The sequence below is a fragment of the Rhinolophus sinicus genome, linkage group LG07 (assembly GCF_036562045.2).
Source record: "Rhinolophus sinicus isolate RSC01 linkage group LG07, ASM3656204v1, whole genome shotgun sequence".
NCBI lineage: Eukaryota > Metazoa > Chordata > Mammalia > Chiroptera > Rhinolophidae > Rhinolophus > Rhinolophus sinicus.
Genome location: NC_133757.1, coordinates 44,562,007 through 44,584,039, shown reverse-complemented (window position 1 = coordinate 44,584,039; position 22,033 = coordinate 44,562,007). Strand labels below are relative to the sequence as shown.

At 34.3% G+C, this 22,033-nt stretch overlaps 1 protein-coding gene across 5 annotated transcripts in view; it reads left to right on the top strand.

Moving 5' to 3' along the window:
* Window positions 1-16,768, top strand: part of CTNNA3 (catenin alpha 3) — a 1,442,547-nt gene extending 1,425,779 nt beyond the window's left edge. For all 5 annotated transcript variants that reach the window (XM_019731774.2, XM_074339503.1, XM_019731775.2 and 2 more), the window contains one exon: window positions 11,994-16,768. In XM_019731774.2, the coding sequence (XP_019587333.2) occupies window positions 11,994-12,281 (288 nt within the window). In that variant the 3' untranslated portion in view covers window positions 12,282-16,768. The remainder of the gene's footprint in view (window positions 1-11,993) is intronic.
* The last annotated feature ends 5,265 nt before the right edge of the window (window positions 16,769-22,033 follow it).

The window sequence follows — 22,033 nt, the reverse complement described above, 5'->3', positions numbered from 1 at the left end:
GTGTGTGTGTGTGTTTGATGGGAAAGAGTCATAGTACTTGTCCCTCACCTCTTATTGTCAAGAAATGTTTTTGTGCTGCTCCTGGCTTTCAAACATCGGTAGAATTTGTCCTCAGTTTTGTTCCATCAAAATCTCTAAATTCTGTTACATTTTGCTAGTTCACCATACAAACTCATAAAAACCATACTGGCATTTTGTGTATCTGTACATGTATGTGTAAAGCCCTAGCTAAGCATCTTATAAATGTTATCGCATTTCATCTTAATAGCCAATCCTGAAATGTATCTTTATTGTAGTTTTACTAAAAGGAAACAGGAACTCAGAGAAGTTAATTAACTTCTTCCCAGGCTGCATATCTAGGATGCGGTGCAGATGGGGTGCAAATATAGGTTATTTACTATGAAACTGATGTTTTATTTTTGGGCTGATAGACATATTTTTATGACATGTTACATTAAAATCATTAAGAGTGATGTTTATCTAAATGTGGGAGTTTGGAATTTTCTGATAAACACGTCTTTCAACAGATTTGTGCTCTGAGTTTTAAACATAAATATTGAGAAGCATCATTTGATCGAGGATTTTTGTGCCAACAGTTTTGTGCTTACATGCAAAACTTTTGTTTTATGGAGTTTGGGTATGGAATGTCTGGGGAATATTGTTTTGGGTTACAATAGAAAAGAATAATTGAGACCATGACTATCTTGAAAATATTTTGTATATGTTTTTTGTACTTATAGTTCTGTAACTTATTTAAATAGTATTTCAGGTAATTTATTTGTGTGCAAAATATCTCCTGTAGCCTGTCTCAAGTAGTTAGGGTGAAAAAGACAGCATTATTTTTTTTACATGGATCTTATGTCATAAGATGACTCTAATGCTAGGTGAAACATAGAACGTATGAAAAGGCAATCTGGTCTAGTCTAGGTATCACAGAATGCTTTCCTGAGAAACTGAAATTAATGTGAGACCTAAGGGAAGAAAAGGAGTTTCCCTGATGAAAAGAGAAGAGGTTATTTCCAGACAGGAAATGTCTTATGAATAGTCTTGGAGGTGAGGAGAAATATGTGGCATATTTAAAAACTAAATTATTTTAGTTAGCTTGTTTTAGTTACATTATATGGTTAAATCATATAATGTAAAAAACAAGAAATAAAGTTGGTTAAGCCGGAAGATACAAGATTTTATGTAAGGCTTTGTAATCTGTAACAGAAAGTTTAGAATGAAGATATATTTTAAAGTCTAATGAAAATCCATCAGTGTATTAAAAAGAAATTGATTTTTTTGAGAGATTATTTTGTGTTATTATAGAGAATGGACAAGAGGAGAGCAAAAATGCACAGAGAGAACTTAAAAACATATTGCAGTTATCCGAGTTAGAGAAGGTACTGACCTGCCTCAGGGTGGTGGTAGTACAGAAGGCAAGATATTGATAGTATTGGATTGAAGGGCTTTGATGATTTACCAAATTTGAGTGGTCAAAAGTGATTTTTAGTTTTTGTTTACATGATTGACTGGTTGATGTTGTCTTAACATAGATAAGGAATTTTAGAGCTTGGGATAATGATGAGATTTTTGAGAATCCTAATCATTAGCAAATTAATGGTAATTATAGCCTTGGGTTCAGCCCTACATTCACTCTAGATTTCTCCCTGGACCCAATTTGTGAACTGCAGAAATATTGTAAGAAACAAGACCAAAATACAAAAGAAAGAAACAAACAAAACATCAGTTGTGGCTCTGTATATTAGCAATAAAAAATCAGAGAATGAAATTTTTAAAATAATGTTTACAGTAGCATCAAAACCAAAATATTAGGGGACAGTTTATCATCATATATGTAAGATGTTTAAATTGGAAGCTACAAACTCTTGTTGAGAGAAATTAAAACATTAAAAATAGAAAACTGTGTTCATAGATTGAGAGTCAATATTATCTCATTTCTATCGAAATTGATCTCTCTCTCTCTATATATATGTATATATATACACACACACACATATATATACATATATATATATATATATATATATATATATATATATATATATATATATATATGCATATATATTTTTTAAGATTTTATTGGGGAAGGGGAACAGGTCTTTATCAGGGAACAGTGTGTACTTCCAGGGCTTTTTTCCAAGTCAAGTTGTTGTCCTTTCAATCTTAGTTGTGGAGGGTACCGTTCAGCTTCAATTTGTTGTCCTTTCAGTCTTAGTCGTGGAGGGTGCAGCTCAGCTCCAGCTCCAGTTGCCGTTTCTAGTTGCAGGGGGTGCAGCCCACCATCCCTTGTGGGAGCCGAACTGGCAACTTTGTGGTTGAGAGGACGTGCTCCAGCCAACTGACCCATCTGGGAGCTCAGCGGCAGCTCAGCTCAAGGTGCCGTGTTCAATCTTAGTTGCAGGGGGCGCTTCCCACCATCCCTTGCGGGACTTGAGGAGTTAAACCGGCAACCTTGTGGTTGAGAGCCCACTGGCCCATGTGGGAATTGAACTGGCAGTCTTAGGAGTTAGGAGCACAGAGCTCCAACCACCTGAGCCACCGGGCTGGCCCTTGATCTCTACATTAAACATAATTCCAACCAATATCCTAACAGGCATTTTTGTTGAACTTATCAAGCTGATCTATAAATTATATAGAAATACAAATAAGTCTAATCAATTGTTAAAAAGATGAACAAATTTATATTTAATATATTTTATTTCAAAACTTAATAGAAATCTCTAGCATTTAAGACAGTATGGTACTGGCATAAAAGCAAACATAGAAATGAAACAGAATAGAAAGTCCAGCAATAGGCCCACACATATATGGTCAATTTAATTTTGACATTGATTCCAAGATAATTTAAAAAGAAAGAAAAACATTTTCACCAAATGATGCTTGAATGATTGGATTATCTATATGGGGAAAAATAAGGCACTCTATATAACTTCATAAACAAAATTCAATACAAAGTTGGCCATAGCCTTAAGCATAAATCTAAAACTTCAAGCATCTACAAGAAAACATAAAGAAAATATTGATAAACTTGTTGTAACCAAACACTTTTTGATAGGACAAAAAAGTCATTAACCATAAAAGAAAAATAATTATAAACTGGACTTCATCAAATTTAAAAACTTGTGCTTTTAGAAAGGCTGAGTTTAAAAAAAATGAAAAGAAAATCACAGGCTGGGAGAAAATATTTGTAATACATATATCTGACGGAGGATTTGTATCCAGATATATAAAGAACACTAAAAGTGAATAGAAAGAAGGTAGTCCAGAAATGAAGCAAAGTATTTAACAGATATTTTATTTAAAATGTGTGAGGGTTTATTAAGTCCCCTAATATATTCAGCATCATTAGTAATCAGATAAAAGCAACTTAAAACCACAATGACATTTCACTTCATACTCTTACTCTCATACTCTCCTGTCTAAAATTTAAAAAGACTCAAAAGTGTATATATATTTTAAAAGTATGTGTTTTAAAAGATTGACTGAGATGGCCAAGGATGTGGAGTAGTTCTAACTCTTATTATTTTTGGTGGGAACTTAAAATGGTAAAATAAGTGTGGTCAACTGTCTCATAGTTTCTTATAGTTAAAGATACACTTAAAATCTAACATAGCAGTTTTACCTCTGGACATCTAGCCAAAAGAAATAAAAACATATGCTATGAAATAGTTGTATAAGACTGGCCATAGACGCTTTATTCACAATAATAAGAGATTGTAAACAAACCAAATGTCACGCAACAGGTGAATGGATTGACAAGTTGTGGTATGTGTATAAAATTTAATACTCCTCTATAATAAACAGAATAACTTACTAATACATGCAGCAACATGGGTGAATCTTACAGATGTATTGCTGAGTAAAGGACACAAACACAAAAAAACACTTTTAAATTCCATTTATATGTAACTATAAAAGAGGTACATCTAATTCATAGTAACATGCTTGTGTAGATAGAAAATCCAAAAGGATCTAGAGAAACATATAAGAATTAAGTGAAGTTTGCAAGGTCTCTAGATGCAGGTCAATATAAACATAGGAGAATATTCTCAGCTTCATTAGTTGTCAATGAAGTGTCAATTAAAATATCAACTATAAACCTGCCAAAATAGCTAAAGTGAAAAATATGGGGGGGGGAAGTGGGGGTTGAGATTTTAGCAGTGGGAATTCTCATATACTGCTATGTAGTAGAAGTATAAATTTGCAGGAACACTTTGGAAATCTCTGGAAGCATCCAATAAAACTTAATATGTGCATTTTTATGACTATAATTATGCTCTCAAGTACATGCCCAACAAAATTTTATATATGTGTTCACTAAAATACATGCACCAGAATATTCAAAAATTGCTATTCCTTATAGCCCCAAACTACCTAAAAGACCATCAATAGTAGATTGGATAAATAAACTATGATAGTTTTATATAATGGAATATCATACTGAAATAAGAATTAATTGATCTTATAAATAAAATATGATTGAAAGAAATCAAATACACTGGGATACATATTAAATTACTCAATGTACATATTATGTATTTAACATATACGTAATATGCTATATTAGATACTATGTTATATATTAATATATATATATTTAATTATAGTATATCACATATATTTAATGCATATTATATTGATATCTATTAGAAAAAAGGGAAAACTTATTTTTGTGAAAGTAAGAGTCGATTGCTTGAGAAGTAAGTGAGAAGAGAGGAAAATAGTATAAGGGAATATAGAAAACCTTTCAAAAGTCTTGGTCTGATAAGATAGAGTTTTACAAACATTTAAATACTATAGTGAAAAAAAAAACAATCTAAAGGAATAGAAAAAAGATACCTTCGTAAAAAAGAATTACCAATTGTTCAAAATTTTCAGAAGGCAGCTATATTTTAAGTGATATAATATGAAGAACAAGTGAGAATATGAGGTACCAGAAGTTTGATAAGAGTGGAAGTTTGAAATAATGTTTGGGTAGAATGAGTGCAATAATTGGCTAAAGACACAAAAACACATTGTCTATCAGGTTCAGGTTGGTGGCTGTGAATTCATCTAGAAAACCATTGACGCAATGAGGGGATTCTCTAAAAGCAGTAAAGTGACCTGTGAATCAGTGCTAGGGACATGGACAATTCTCTTCTAGTAGATGTTTGCAGCAGAGAGAAACAAGCTAAGGAATGTTGGAATATTGCCAATATTGGAGTGAACATGATAGAACAATGATGATGAAGACAGGTTGCAAAATAGCAAGGATGTGAAAAGGTCTGTGGATTGGCAGTCGTTGCATGCATTGGAAAACTGATGCCATTTGGATTTGTAGCTTCACACAACCTAGTTTTTCCTTGCCTATGTCATGCAAGAGATGAGTGTAGAATGTAGGTCAAAGACTGGTGCTTTCCTACTCTCAGCCCAGAATTCTTGCAGCACAGATAAAATGTCAGGTTGAATATTATCAATAGATGTCTATGGAGACAGCAGATCTCAGTGCCCTGCCTGATGCTTGAGAGAAAAGAATGCACGGGTTGATGCATGGTTGTTGAGAGAACCATGCCAAATCCAGCACACTCTTGCTAGCTCTACTTAGGAAATAATATACTAATTTTTCTGAATTGGTGTATCTAGTACCTGGGCTGCAATTTTTATAGAAAACTTGTTCTTCAGTTAAGCATTTGCTTTAAGTCAACATGGTTGAAAGATAACTAATCATTAATATTCTATTCTTATAACAGGGCATTTCAAATAGAATTTGAAATTGCCACCTGAATTGGCGTTATGTTTGTAATTATTTCCTTTTAGCATGATACAAAATACTTTTGACTAGAGTATTTGCTTTAGAAAATAAAATTAGCTTGGAAAATGTTTTTTGACAGAACAAGATTACAACTGAATAAATGTCATATTTCATTTCATGCCTGGCCCTCTCAGTAGTGTTAATTTTTTTTTTTTTTTTAGTTATTCCATGCATTGATTTTTTTTTTTATCTTTTCAACTTAAGTTGTCCTTTTCTGTTATCATGTTCAAATGGAGAGTTAGCAAAGGATAAATTTACTATGCAAATCCTATCAGTGATCCATTGGAATAACTCTTCATATTCAAAGAAGGAGCCACATTCTCAATTTAATTACAAGCTTGACAATTTCAATTTGGATATGTAAGTCCATTTTGACTAGCCTTAGAAAAGTCCCTTATTTGATTTTCCCATTAAGCCAACCTGGTTATTTAACATGTTTTTAATGCATCTAAGAAGGGAGAATGATTTCAATATAGGCCATTCTTCTAAAAATCTGTTCAGAAACAAAAGAATGTTTTAAGCAAGTGTCAGGATAAAATTAGGTCCTCAAGAGAGGTTCAAGGTGGATAATAGAAACATATTGATTTAGATTATGTATTTTTGCTAATAAATATATACTTAAATATCTCCTGTGGCACACAGATACCACTGCTAGATTAATACAGAGATGTTAACAGCATATATAAGTTAGAAAGACCATACAATATTCATTTTTTTAAAGAAATCATTATTTATGCTGTCACTTGTTATCTACCAACACACATACATAATAAATATCCTTTCCATTGCCTATTCTAACCTTATTTCAAGTAGATTAACTGCAAATTTTAAAACTAAATAAGGGTTAAACAGAAACTCCAAGGTCAGGAAACCAAATCCTGATTTCTATTGCAAAACCAAGGTAAACAAATTGATTTAATTTTTAATCAGAAAAGAGATTTGGTTTGTATTTGCAGTGGGACACATTTTAAAGATGAAATGTTATACATTCCCATGTCCTAAAAGCTATAAGTTTGGTGCAAAAGTAATTGCGGTGTTTGCAATTATTTTTAGTTTAAACCGCAGTTACTTTTGCACCAAGCTAATATAATATGATTTATAGTTTTTCTTTGCCTTATTGATTTGTTTATTGAGATCCACATTTTAAAATTTAAAAATGTTTTGTTACAAAGGTCTTAATCTAAAAGTCTTTAAATGGCTAGAGTCTATGAGGATGACTATTTCTATATGCTAAAAACTGTGCTACGTGGAAAATGATGGAGTACAAACATTATCAAACCACCATTCTGACAAAATACCTTGGCAAGTAAAATACCCTCATTTTCTTAGTACCAATAGCAGTTTTGAGTAGTCAATTATTAAAACATTTTAGACATTGTATTAATGTTAGTGCAATTGCTCCAACTATTCAATATCTAAAAAGAAACATACATCAGAAGTGACATATTACTGAGACACAGGGGTGTGTAATAGGTAAGAGCATCAGGCACTTAAACCAGACTGCCTAGCTCAAATTCCAGCTCTACCATTTAATAGCTGTATTGCCTTGAGCAAGCTACCGTCTAGTTCCTTTGTTTCCTCACCTACAAAACAGAGATAATAGTATACTTACCTCATCGAGTTACCCTGAGTTAAATATGTCAACTGCTTAAACAGTGCCAACATATTAGAAGCACATAGTAGATATTAGCAATTTTTATAAGGTGTTATTGTTATACCTGGAGCCAAACTCCACACAAGTGGCTGTTTAAGTATTGCATTTATACAGGTGTGAGGGATCTTTAAGTTCAGGAAAACATTGAGATTCACAAGAACAGCATAGGCTACACTTGGCACCAGTTTAGTCAGAAGGTTATGGGACAGGAAATACATCTTTCCAGGCAACATCAGGCTTTCCTATCCACAGTAGTCCCAGCAGCAGTAGTTGGTATGGCACTTCATACAAGGGTTGGGAAGCTGTGCTTTCCTTACATGACAACCCAGGTGCAAGGAAGTAAGATCCACGTCAGTGGGAGTGAGATTCACTCAAGCTTAGCATCCTCATGCAAACATGTATCTGATGAAGGTCTTGTGTCCAGAATAGGGAGTTAGAGTAGTGTACTATGAGCATAAGATATCGTAGTGTTCTGATATAATGTAAATGAGAAACTGAGAAGATAAAGGAAGCTAGCATGTCTTTTTTTTTTTCTTTTCTTGGCTATCAGTAATTACAATAGGATCTTGACAAAGGTTTGCCAGCAGACATTTCAGCTTGATGAAGTTGTCGAGACTGACATGACAAGTATGCAAGGTTGGTTTTTGTAAGAAAAGATCCAGTCATTCTATGTGTACTAGTTACATGGACAAAATTTTGTCATTTTATGAAGAAAAAGAAAATACCCTTTATTGTTACTAAGCTCCTTTTCTGTAGCAAAGGGTTGTAGACATATCTCTAAGTAGGATTGAATCTTTTGTCTGAAAACACTTTTAGGACTGGACAAATTTATACTGTAGCTTAACTGAAATCACATAGTCCATATCACAGAACACAGAAGAAACACTGTAATAATGTAAACTAAGACTCCTAAAGAATAGTAATAGGACTCTATTTAGATGGTTATAATTTGGATTGTTTGCAGATACATCATGCATTAGACTAAGAGCTGACTTATGAACATAATCATTTTATATTTATCTAGATCCTCAAAAAAATGAGGTAGAACTTACAAATTTATGTTTTCATATAGACAATATTGAGAAATGTATTATGTCATTAAGAGACGGACAAGCTTGGTTATTTTGAAGCCACACAAGTGTTGTAAGAACAAGCACAAGTCACCAACATAGGAAAGGGGGCTATCTTCCTATTTACTGTGATAGGAGAGCAGAACTCTGATTTATCCAGGACAGAGGCCTTTGATTTAGGTCAAAATCCTATTTGAAAAGTTAGTTAAAACCGTGACACTATTTAAGGAATGGGGAAACAGAAAGCTTCTTATATACAGAGGGTGCCCAAAAAATGTATACACATTTTAAGAAACGAAAATTGTATTAAAATTATAAAACAATAATTTATCAATAACAAAAAATAAATACAAGTCACATTTGACTTCTGCAATTAAAAGAGGTTCTCAAAGTGCTTACCATCAGAGTCCAGACACTTTTGATTACAGGAAACTACTGCTTGAGTAACGTTGACCAATGTGTCCACTTGTGTACATTTTTTTTTTTTTTTTGGCACCTCTGGTATATGTGCCTACAAATATTTACATATAAAACCATAGGAGGTTTGAAGACCTTAGAAGCCGTTTTTGTTTTCAGTGGATACCTTGATCAAGAGCTCTTCATCTAGGTCAGAGAGGAGTGTCACCAGGTGTTAGGGAAAATAGCTCCTTCTATGGTAAATATTTCAAGTGACATTTGCCTAGCAGAATTTTCAGTTGGTGAAAGTGATTTGTAATGGTAAAATAATTTTTGGACCTGAGTTTCATAGTCTGATTATTTTACCAGGCCTTTAGAGTAAATTGACATTGTTGTCTTGCACAGGGTCGTTTGTGAACTTCAGAAATCTTTGTTCAATAAGTTGGACACAGAGACCATAATGTGATGCATTTCCCTGTTCAAATTTGTCTTCATTTTCAGGATTCTATTGAGTCTTTGCTTTGAAGGACTTTTCATGAAAGTAGGCTTGGGTAAGAGAACTTAAAATGATTTTTTGCAGACATGAAATTGTGAAGTTATTATTTATCAGTAGGTCTGAGGCACTGCTTGCTTGGGCCTCCAACAAAATTCCTACCACTTACTAGGCTGGGGTGTGCCCATTGCTTGTGTGGCCTGTGATTTGGCTGAGAGCAGAGAATTATGAATCTTAGGCACACATAGCTCTTGGACTGCAAAGATCCTTATAGAATGTCCTACAAGCTGTCCTCATGAAATAAGAGTATTCTTGTAGTATTGTCCTAATGTATCTGCAAAACCAGTCTTCATGCTCTCCTAGGGTGATAATTTGTCCTGTTGGCTTTTGTTTGTTTATTTGTTTGTTTTGTTATTGTTGTTTTAGTCTCCTAGAGCAGTTATACTATGGATTTTAAAGTTAAAGGATTTTTCAGAGGCCGGCATAACAAATCACAATGGCACAAACAGGGCTTTGATGATTCAGTGAGGAAAGAAGATAATCCAGTTTCAACATTTTACATCCTCTCTAGACTATTGGTTTTATATATACCACTTATATGGAAAAATTAAAAGGAAATGAAATAAATACAATCTATGCATGACAAGGTTACAGAGTCCAAAGGAGGAAAACATAATGTAAGTTTTAGGGTATGAAAGCCAAAGTCCCAACTGAAATCCTGAATGACAGCAGGTCCCTAGGACCTTTTTTTGTAGAGACTTTATTGTAGCACAGAGCCCTCAGAGTAAAACAAAGATTTTCATGTTCGAGTGAGAAACTTGCCAAGTATCCTCAATACTATTCACGATGATTCATCATTTAGAAAAAAAGAAAAAAATAATCTTTTTTTTTCCTGTAGTGAGATTGGAAACAATTTCAGAATCTAACTGGGCTCCAGGAAGTTTTTAATGAAAATTGCTAATTATTAAAGTGCAGATTTTCACCTACAATGTGTCACAGAGTAATGTTAATAACAAATTGTGTTATTCTATTCAAAGTATAGTTTGTTTGTTTTTTTCAGTTGTGTAGAGATTCAGAAGCTGTAAATTTCCACTGAAATACATATGAGTGCTTCATGATATCCTATTTAATGTTTGTAATACATTTGTCATTCCTGCCACATGTACAGATTTTCCATTTCTGGCTTCAATAAGTCAAAAGACTTAAACATGTATAGTTGCCAAGTATTATTACCTTTCAAATTATATATTTTTTGATGTTACCTTTTCAAGGATTTCAGGCTTGGCATATAATGGTGGTAATTAAAATTTTTCCTAGGAAGCAACCAGCTAGACCACTGCCCCAGGCACATAATCTCCGCTTACTACCTTCCTTCACTCATTTATTCTGTATGTGAGATGAGACTCCACAAACTACAAAGGTAGTGTACTCAGGCCAGGCAGCTGCTGATGGATTTTAGTAACTACAGAGCTGGTGTTTGAGTCCCAACCCTGAAAGCACAAATCACAGACAGGTGACAGTGGAGGCACATTTTCTTGTATGAGTTGGTTGTGGATGACAATCCATCAAACTAAAATAATGGAAGAGGCATTAGTTGTATAAAAATAAACCAAGTTGGCTTAGTTCTAAGGTATTTTACAAGATTCTAGGAATACCACCCCGTTTTCCATGAGATTGTTTTGTGAACAATCCAGAAAATATAACAATTAAAGGCAGAATTCTTTTAGAAATGTCATTAAAACATATCTTCATAATTAACAATTTTTGTTAGTCTTCTTAAGGAACAAAGGAAATTATATTTAATAATAATCAACTATTTGGCAGTCACTCTACTAGGCTCTTTACACATATTATTTAACTTTAATAAGCATTTTTTTCCAATTTAACATCTGTGGAAACCAGGATGAAAATGGTTAAGTTATTTACCCAAGTTATGAAATAGCAGACTTGAAATTTAAACCCAACTTAATTTGACTGAGAGCCTTGGCTTTTTCTACCTTAAAACACTGCATGATAAGACTTAAAAGTTCTGTGTTAAATAAAGAGAATCTATTAGGTGAAAATATTTGGGAAATATTCATGAAAGTAAGTAGTTACATGCATGTGTACATTCATATGTATGTATGATATTTATATTAAACTGTGAATTCCTTGAGAGGAAGAATTTTCAGTTATTGTTCTTATAAAATTACTACAATAAAATATAGCTTTTATTGTAGACAGTCACATCTGCAAATAGGGAGATCCATTTCAGAGAAAGCAATGACCATCTGGACCTTACAATATTATATAGAATTTATAGCATTCGTTTCACTGACAACCAAAAGAAAGAGATTAATGTCTCTAAGATATCATCTTAGAAGATAGTATATGTATCTATCTGTGTGTAAGATAAATAAATAAATACTCAAATACAGATTGATGTAGATAATTATACATAGATATAGAAAATGGAGATTAACTCATTCATTTCTGGTGCAAAAACAAAGTGATACCTTTCAGTTTTAATAACATTAAATCTCATTAGGTTCCCAGTTGCATTATTGAATAATAGCTCTTTTTTTTTTTTGTCTTCCCCTACAGTTGGACAGTGTCACCTCCCTAATCCAAGCAGCCAAAAATTTAATGAATGCTGTAGTGCAAACAGTGAAAATGTCTTACATTGCCTCCACCAAGATCATCCGAATTCAGAGTCCTGCTGGGCCCCGGCACCCAGTTGTGATGTGGAGAATGAAGGCTCCTGCAAAAAAGCCCTTGATTAAAAGAGAGAAGCCAGAAGAAACGTGTGCAGCTGTCAGACGAGGCTCAGCAAAGAAAAAAATCCACCCAGTGCAAGTCATGAGTGAATTTAGAGGAAGACATGTCTACTGAAACCACTATTCTACTCTAGTGTCTGTATTACAAAGTTCTGGCTAAACACACTGCCTTAATTTTACACTTGATTGGTACTGTAAGTTCACTAGCTTTTAGAGCCTAACCCACAAGTAATGAAAAACATTAGAGGCTGAGCCAATATGAGCAACATACATTTGGGATCATGTCATTGTCATCTGTGCATGCCAGCATTAAATAAGTAATCAAAATATGCTTGTTGAATGAATGAAACCTTCAGGTGTCATTCAGCCTTTCCCATCACAGAGAATATCTTCTATTCATTACTAAATGAACATAGTAGACTCAATTGAGTCTTATTCATCTGTAATATCTTGAGTATGTTCATCCTTTTATTTTTGAATTAAAACACTGACAAACTTTTGACTTAGTTTTCAATAGAAACAAATGACCTCATAAAATATTTTCCCATTTAATCTCCATACTTTCTTTATCTGATCTGACTTGACAGAGATGTGCTATAGGAAAAATAAAATTTTTCCTGCTATAGGAAAAAAAAAATTCAATCTCTACATATCTGTATCTGTTGTAAACTGATGAGGCTAACATCCATCAGTAACTAACCAAAACAGACAAGCTACTTCCTACATTTTAAAGGTCAGCCTCAATTATTAATGAAGCAATTTATTAACATTATAAAGGTGACAGTTTTTATGCTACAAATGTGCCTTTTAGGGTTCCATTGCAGTTAGCAGTTTCGCACATTTAATGTTGAGTTAAAATGGGCCCATCAGAATTCATACATGGGGGAAGTTATCATCCATTTGGAAAAAGGGACCTCTAACTATATCCCCGAGTGAGTTATGCCAACAGAAGTGTAAGCAGTTCCGGATGACTCTAAAATTCCATTTGTATCAGTTTGCAACTGTAATTAAAAGGCCAGTTTGGAAAACCTTGGATACTGAGTAAAATATAACTATGTAAATTGTACTATTGAACTATGAAGTAGAATTAATGGCAATGAAGCTGGACTGTTTTTAATAATATTCTTTTAACTAAAAGTCATCAAGATCATTTTATAACTGTGCTCACTATGCACAGTCCCAATCACTGTGCTAGTTGAGTTTGTAATGAAGTTGGTAATAGTCTCTCTCAGTCTAGTGCATTGGTTTTCTATCTTGCTTGTGCTTTCACTCTTGTGGTCTCTCTCTTTCTCTCTCTCTCTCTCTCTCTCTCTCTCGGGTTAAATTTCAGTTTCACTTTTTCTCACACCTAGAGTTTCCATTCACAGGAGTTTAAAAATGCATTCCCTATTCTGCTTTATCAGAATGATACTGCAATTGTAACCGCACTTTCTACAACATTGCCATTGAGTTGTTTCTACAACCATGTCATCTTTACTTACAAGTAAAATTCAAATATGCAGCACCGATTGATGTTAGGAGGACCAAGGTGGGTAAAAGAATATGTGTAATATAAAAATGCATAAAAGTTGAGAGCATGTTGTGTTTGGTATCTTGAACAAAATAGAATGGGAAAAGCACTTACTTAATACGTTTTTATCAATTATGGGAAAATGTTAACTTCTCTTTATTCTAATGAATTATTTTATCCTTCAAAAATTCTGGGCTGCCAGGGCTCAGTACATAAACTTCCTAGGAAGTAAAAGCAATAAGCTCCTCCCTGTTTTATACTATGCACTGGGTCCATAATAATTATTCTAGACAGAGCCCCCTCCCTAAAAGAGAAGGCAGTGCAAAAAGGAATTAGGAAATCCAGATCATTCTATTTTCCAGAACTATCTAGATAAATGAGGCAAAATAAGGAGATTCTTTTTTTGAAATGTCACCATGATTTTCTGCTCTAAGAGTAGACATTACAAGAGTGACATTTATGATACATCCTTTATCAGGTAGAAGTGCAAATGTATAATTTAGCTGAGAAAGTAAATTTTAAAAATACTACCAAATTACTAGGAGTATAGTTCCTAAAGCCACATGCTCCAGAAGCACAGGAGTATCATTTAGAAAATCTAATGTCTGTTTGATTCTACATCAGTTTTTCACAGGTTGGATTTTAGAATGTAGTACTGGATGCCAAAAGCAAATAACTTAAAATGATACAATTACCAAATAACCTCTGTATCTTTAAAAATAAAAAAGGTACAGAGATGTGAGCAGGGCCTCCTCTTCAAAGTAGGTAGATTTCCAGCTTATCTCAAAGTAAACAACTTAGAATGAAACAAAACTTAATGAAAAAATGAACTTGGAGAACATCCCAGGAATAAAGTCTGCTGTAGTAATCAAACGTGCAGTAAGAACAGGTGCATAGCACTGAGAAAGAAATCTGTCCACCTGAGTGAATTCCTGTGAGCAACATTTCAAGATTAATCCAGTTCAGACCTGCTAATAACATAAGTGCTAATACACAAGAAAAAATAGCAGCAAATATATTAACAAACACTGGCACTATAAAACCTAGTTAAATGAATCTAATAAATAAGTCTGAGTGAATTAGCTATATTTATATGTAAGCCCTTTTTCTGTAGGGGAATGGCAGAAATTTAATTAGAATGTTACCTTGGTGGCCCATCTAATGCCTTTTGAAATCACATCACAGAGATCAGTTCTTCTGATGATGATACATTTGCTTTATCCTAATTAAAACTCACTTTTTTTTCTTGTAGTGAAATCAATTTATGTAGGAAAAAAAAAACATTTGAGAAGGAGGAGAGGGTTTAGACTACCCAGAAGGACAGCTTCATCCTGAATAGCCACCAGCATCACTGTCATACATCAGACTGGAATTAGAATGATAACGTAGAAAATATCCATGAAATCATAATCTGCTAAAAATTCTTCTACTTAGAAAAACTGGAAGGTTTTCCTCAAACAGGAAATGTGAGAAATATAAATACCTTTTATTTATCAGAAGTGTAAATTATTTGATTAAACTATTTGTTTCTTTCTAATGGAGTTTCTGGGTACAACCCAATGAATGGGTCAGGAAAAAAAATTCAAACACTAAATGTCTAAGTTGATTTGTTAATGATCCCCTTTCTGTCTGTCTTATGATATGAATGAAAACTATGACTATATTAGAAAATACAGTATTCTTAAATGTGCCTTCTGGCCTTTGCAGTTATCTTAATTGATGAGCATGAATATAAACATATGTCCCCCGTAAAATTCCTCCTGTTTAAGGGGTAAGGAGCCCTATAGTCACCCAGAAAGGCCCATTTTTTTTTTCAGTCTGGCATTTCTACATGCTTAACAGCTTCAAAGGAAGTCAGTTTTCAAGTTACATTATAGCAAGATAGTTAAAATTGTGAACATAGAGTTAAGTGCCCAATTTGGGTCTCAAAGCCAATAATTAGAGCTCCTCAATTTCAATAATGAGTGGCTGAAAAGATTAATGTGTGAGAACAGAGAAAGTATTTTCAGTGGCTTTCTACACCTTCACTTTCAGAGTGGTCTTTTCATCTCACCCATCGCTGCGCTAGGTATCCTCCTGTTAACTGTTGATATTTTCTACCAGAATGATGCTCTCAGGCCTGCTCATACCAGTCAATTACCTCCAATTAACAGCCTTTCCTCTCCCATGCACTAAAAGCATCTCTTTCCCATGTCTCATCTCCTCAGGTATCTATGCCACATAACAATTGATAAATAGATTCTATAGAGTTCTAGTTAAAACCATGGATTTTAATTCCCAGCAGCATTATTCCCTGGTTGCTTCTATTCCAGAAATATCCTGATTGTCTTTGGTGTCGAATGCACACTTCCATGCTAGGAATTGTGGCTCCCAGGGGTACAGATTTCTGTATAGTAGTGGCAGAATGAGTAGATTGACATCTGAGACTTTTCCTTGTGATATTTATCATTCGCCGGCGAACTCATTGCAGAATTACCAGCTTGTTCCGGTATCATTTAAAGTAATTCTTTAGGTCAGCAAAGCAGGCACTGGAGTATCAAGTTGAAGGAAATTCAACTGTACTTTCTTTTGTCAGTCTATTTTCTGCCGAGTCAACCTGCCTATTGCATAGTTAGGAATCAAATAGCCATTTTTCACTTTGGAAAGTCAGAACTGTTTCTGTTTGACTTGATCAGGAAGTTTTTGGGGTATCCAGTTAAACAATTTTAACCTGCACATTAATTCAATGATTTTTTTTTTTTAAGTAAACTAGGAAAATTTCCACAACCTGTGAGGCTTATATTCATATAAAAATCTCTTTTTGCCTTGTGTGATACAATCCCTCCAAAGAAAATTTCATTGGGCCTAAGTGATAGCATAATGATTTTTCTTCCATATCCATGACTAACAAGTCCCTGAAAACAGAAGTAGACGTGTGTTATGCCCAATTTAGTATCTAATAGTTGGGACTTGAAACAAAATTTTCTTGGGCAAGTTGGGTGATTAAATATGAATTAAAACTTCCAATGAAAGATTTCCAGATGCCCTGACTTTCCATTTTGATTGTGTTTTTAGTTCTATAGTGACTTAGCAAAAAAAAAAAAAATTAAAAATCAATCAATCAATCAATCAATCACATACCAGGAATCAAGTTTTATTCAGATGAAAATCCTATAGCATTTCTTTTGTCATATCTCTCTGTTCACATCATTATGGTATCTTTCGTATCAGTGCTTTGCATGTTACTACCAAATAAACAAGCCAAACCTAATGACAGGAGTAGCTACAAGTTTTCATTTTGGCCCTTTCTGTCTAATGCAGATATTATTAAAATCAGGTATATGCACTTAAAGATGTCCTTATCGAGAATGTAACACTATCCTAGATACCTAAATGAGAGAGAATAATTAAAATTTTAAATACATTTTTGCCATTTTTAACTAAATCACATGAACAAGAAACATATTATATGAAAGCAAAAAAAATATAATAGTTTACAACATTAATCATTTTACATGTGAATGCTTTTTCTTCCCCCTACCAGGATAGATAGGATCTATTCCTGAACACTTCAAAAGAAGATAATTAATACTAATTGACAAAAGTATTTCCAAATGATACCCAACCTTACCAGAATCCTGTCTACAGGCAATAGATGTTTGGTAGGGCCAACCTTTATGTGTATCCCTGGATGACATGGTCATGGCTGCTGGCTGGCTTAGGACATCCAATAGTTCCCATTGGTTTATGAGAACAAACAAAAAGATTGACTTTCAAAATAAGGTTGATAAGATGGGGGCAAAAAAAAAAACACTCAGCAAATACAAAGCACTTCTAAAGAAATATTGATAAGAAAGTGACAGAGGTAGGGGAGGGAATAAGAAAGGTAATTGTTGAAGCAGATAAGTTTTACAGCCAGAGGAAGGAAGAATTTTTGGTTCTATGAAGATTAGGCAGCCTCCTCCGGAGGGAAATTTTAAGTATAAGATGGGACACTTATCTTTGGTGGTTTGGGCGAAGTCCTGTCAGGTGCAGGAGGACGAACTATATAAAATAGTTGAGAGTGATTTAGTGCTATTGTTTGCAAGATGAGATATGGAAGTTCAGCCAGTGTTCTAGTCTGATAATGGGTGAAATTCTTCCCAAGGTCAGAGCTAATCAGGATAATCACACATTTATATATTTAACAAACATTTGTTGGACAACTATAATGTTCCTGGCACTGCTTTAGGTTCTTAAGGATGCACCAGATAACAAGACAAACAGTGATTCTACAGTCCCCTCGTATCAGAGCTCTATACAATTTCGTAACCAAAACCCTACTCCTTACTATTCCTATAAATCCGAGTGTCCTATCCTTAATTCCTCACCAGCTTCTTGTGCCAGCTCTGTGATAAAGGCTCGTACCTCATTTAATTATTTCAATAACCCTATGAGATAAACATTATTAGCTCCATTCCATAGATAAGGAGGCTTAAACAGGATGAGAATCTTACTCAAAAAACTCACTGGCTTTAATATTGAGTGTATTGCACTCTAGAGTCTGAAATTTTAGACATCACACCATTCAGACTTCCTGGAAGATGGGATTGAATTTTTCAGTTGAAAATGAGAAACAAGCTTTAACTGCTGTCTGGTTTCCTATGTAAGAGCAAAAAAAATTGAAAATTAAAAAAAAAACTATTATTAATCTGTATTTACATTGTTTAAAACAGATAAAAGAGAGATACATAAGTAATTAGCAACATATTGTCACCTCTAATAATTGAATGTAGAGTATCGTATACATGAATAAATATTTCATCTAAAATAAGGTGAAAACTTGCCAAATTACTTTTATTGCCATAGAGGAAAAATATTCAATGGAAACACCTGTTTCAACCTATCTTCAACATTGATTGGTGAAAAACATTTTTTGGCATAATTTCTTTCCTTTTTTACTGCTAATGTGTGTTTATGTGTTTAAAGTTACGGATCTCGGGAGTGTCAGCCAAAGATTATTGAAATATGCTAAAGTTTCCTTGTATTCCAAACTAACTACAACTATAGCAAATAGATGTTTCCTTCTTTATGTAGCTCACAAATGTATGCAGTGTGGGCCGGACTGCAGGTAAATTTAGTCCTTTATTTTTACATGATCCTTCTTCCTAGAGCCAACTGAAAGCTAGACCCTTCTTCTTGCCCATGTTGCTGGATATGCATCTCTATCTCAGACCTGGGGGAGTTAAATGACTTCCTAATGTTTTTTACAGTTGTAGCCACAGGTGTTTCCGCAAACTGGAAATGTGTTTATTTTGGGTCTTCACTTTTGGGTACCTGGCAGTCATGATGGTGCCTGATCCCAAATGTAAGAAAAAGAAGTGCAAAAGAATGAAATTCTCTTTGAACAAGACTCAGATTTCTAATATCATCTCTAAAAATCTCTTCAATGTACAATATACAAAAGCCACTTAAATGGTGTTAACAGAGTGGTTCCTGTGTTTTCATTTCCAATGAGATATTTTCTAGTTCTAAAATTCTCTTTCTTTTGCATTTTCAGGAAGAATTCTTATTTTTTTTAGTTTGGTTATTCGGTCTTGAAGGCACATAGCATTTCTTTAAACATTTTAAAGCCCCCTTTCAATAATTAAATCAATAATTCAAAAGCCTGCAGATAACTTTTTTCCCCCCTATTCAAACAGCCTTATATTACACAGTCCCAGTTCAAGACTTGGGATGTCATATCAGTTTCCCATATTTGTGAATTAACTGAACCTCTCTGGTATTCACTGCGAGTCTACTTAGACTAACAGGTTTCCTTGACCTGGGCTTCTAACATCAAATTTGAGTTGGAGTGTTTATTAATAAAGCAAAGAGGCAATTCTGAGATACCAGTTTGTGCTCTTTGTTAAACAGAACATTTCCTCCTTTCTCAGGCGTTAAACATAAAATTAATTTTAAAAATACTATAGAGATCATGTGCCTTTGCTTGCCAAATTATGCCATTTTAACTCTCTATTCTTATGTGTTGGTATACAATATGTCCATGGGGATATAAATATGAAACTTTCACCAACTCTCTTGAGGGGTTAAACTGTGCTCTTTACTGGTTTGAATCTTTTCCTTGTGTGATACAATCCCTCCAAAGAAAATTTCATTGGGCCTAAGTGATAGCCTAATGATTTTTCTTCCATATCCATGACTAACAAGTCCCTGAAAACAGAAGTAGACGTGTGTTATGCCCAATTTAGTATCTAATAGTTGGGACTTGAAACAAAATTTCCTTGGGCAAATTGGGTGAAAAAATATGAATTAAAACTTCCAATGAAAGATTTCCAGATGCCCTGACTTTCCATTTTGTTTATTTTTAGTTCTGTAGTGACTAAGCAAAAATAAATAAATAAACAAATAATAAAATCACTTAATTTTATGTACTTTAATAAGTGACAACCTTGACAGTTTAAACTGAGTGACGTTTCTGAAGGCAATATGCACATTATAATTCAGGATGAAGGCAGATTTAAACTGAGACAGTTTGAGATGAAAAAAGTAAGCAATTTGTAATAGTCGTGTTTACTGCAGCAATATTTTGAAAGCTTAAGTTTAGTGGCACTTGGAGAGTTCCAGTCCATCTTTCTTTGTACATCTCATCCTACTGTACAAAACATAGAGTGGGGCTGAGTGAAGGCAGTAGTGGAGCCCACTACTGTAACGGCCAGTTCAAAGCAGTTTTATGGTTTGGCTACAGATAAACTTTGGCAAGAGCACTTGTGGATCTTTCTGGTCCATATTTATCTTTAAAGTCAATTTCACCAATCAATAAAAATGAATTATTCATCAAAGGATAGAAAAAGCTCCTTAATAACCTCATGACATTGACATAGATGCCCAAATATGCCTTAAGATTCTGTATGTCTTTTGTGTTTAAATGCATCAATGAGATGTGTTTTTCTTTTTCTTGTGTCCTCAATTGATTTATTTCACACAAGTAACACTGGTTTTGAAGTTCTGTATAGTATTTGAAACAATATTTTATTTCAATTCATGTCACTGTAGTTTATTAATATTTGCTCAACTGATAATTAAACCATGTATGTTAAAACAATAAAATGTATGGATTGGTTATGCATGTGGTGTTTATCTTTGGTGGTATGTGTCTTGGGTGGGGCAAAAAAAGGTTAATGGATTGTTGAGTAATCTAATCATGTGTTTCAAGGTATCACATTTAGTCCTGCTCTCCTTCAGTTATACATAGTACAATTCAGGGAGGGTGCTTTAAAAAACTGCATGCACACAAAAACATAGACTACATCTGGTATAATTAATTCTTAGTTTAAATGAATAGTTTTTTGTTCCAATATGGGCATTAACCTTTTGATTTTAATATTCAATTCTATGTAGTAGAAGAATTGTTCTTTAGCATAGAACTTCATGAAAATGACCCTTAATGGGAATTATTCACAATAATTATTGAAAATAATGAGGCATCTGAGAACGTCTGAATACACATTCCATAGTGGACATGGAGTATCACTGGCTTCACCAATGTTCTTACATCTGAATACGTATTGGTAAGTTCTTTTTTTCTTTCTTTTTTTTTTTTTTGGTAAATATTTTTATTGGGGAAGGGGAACAGGACTTTATTGGGGAACAGTGTGTTCTCTGGGACTTTTCCAAGTCAAGTTGTTGTCCCTTCACTCTTAGTTGTGGAGGGCACAGCTCAGGTCCAGTTGCCGTGGTTAGTTGCAGGGCTTGCAGCCCACCATTCCTTGCAGGACTCGAGGAGTTGAACAAGCAACGTTGTGGTTGAGAGCCCACTGGCCCATGTGGGAATCGAACCGGCAGCCTTTGGTGTTAGGAGCATGGAGCTCTAACCACCTGAGCCACAGGGCCAGCGCCCCGTATTGGTAAGTTCTGAACATCCATATTGGATTCCTCATCTCTACCGTGGCGAAAATCCTTTTCCAGTGTGAATCCCATAGGGAAAGTGTCCAGGGCTTACACACTGTTGTCTGTTCTGAGACATCATTCCTCCCTTCAAGGCTCTTACTGCTTCAGAACACTTATTGCTAAATCTCAATCTGTTTCAGTACTGTCTCAAAACGCAGCCTGTAAGTATAGAGGCTTATCACTTAATTCTTATGAAAGACCACACTTCGCCTCATTCAGTTCTGCCAGATGCCAGCCGCATCTTTGTTGATGAAAATGCTAGCATGGGGTTGCCTTTCTGTGTCAGGCTCCCCTAGCCCTGGGAGCCCATATTTGCTCTGGCAGCAGCATGCTCACCTCCTTGATCTGTTCTTTGTGCTAATTCTGAGGGCAGAAGTGGAACTAAAAGCGTTCTTGGCAAGAAGAGTCTGTTCCTGCCTGGAGTCTGAGTTGATGCCCTGACATTTCCC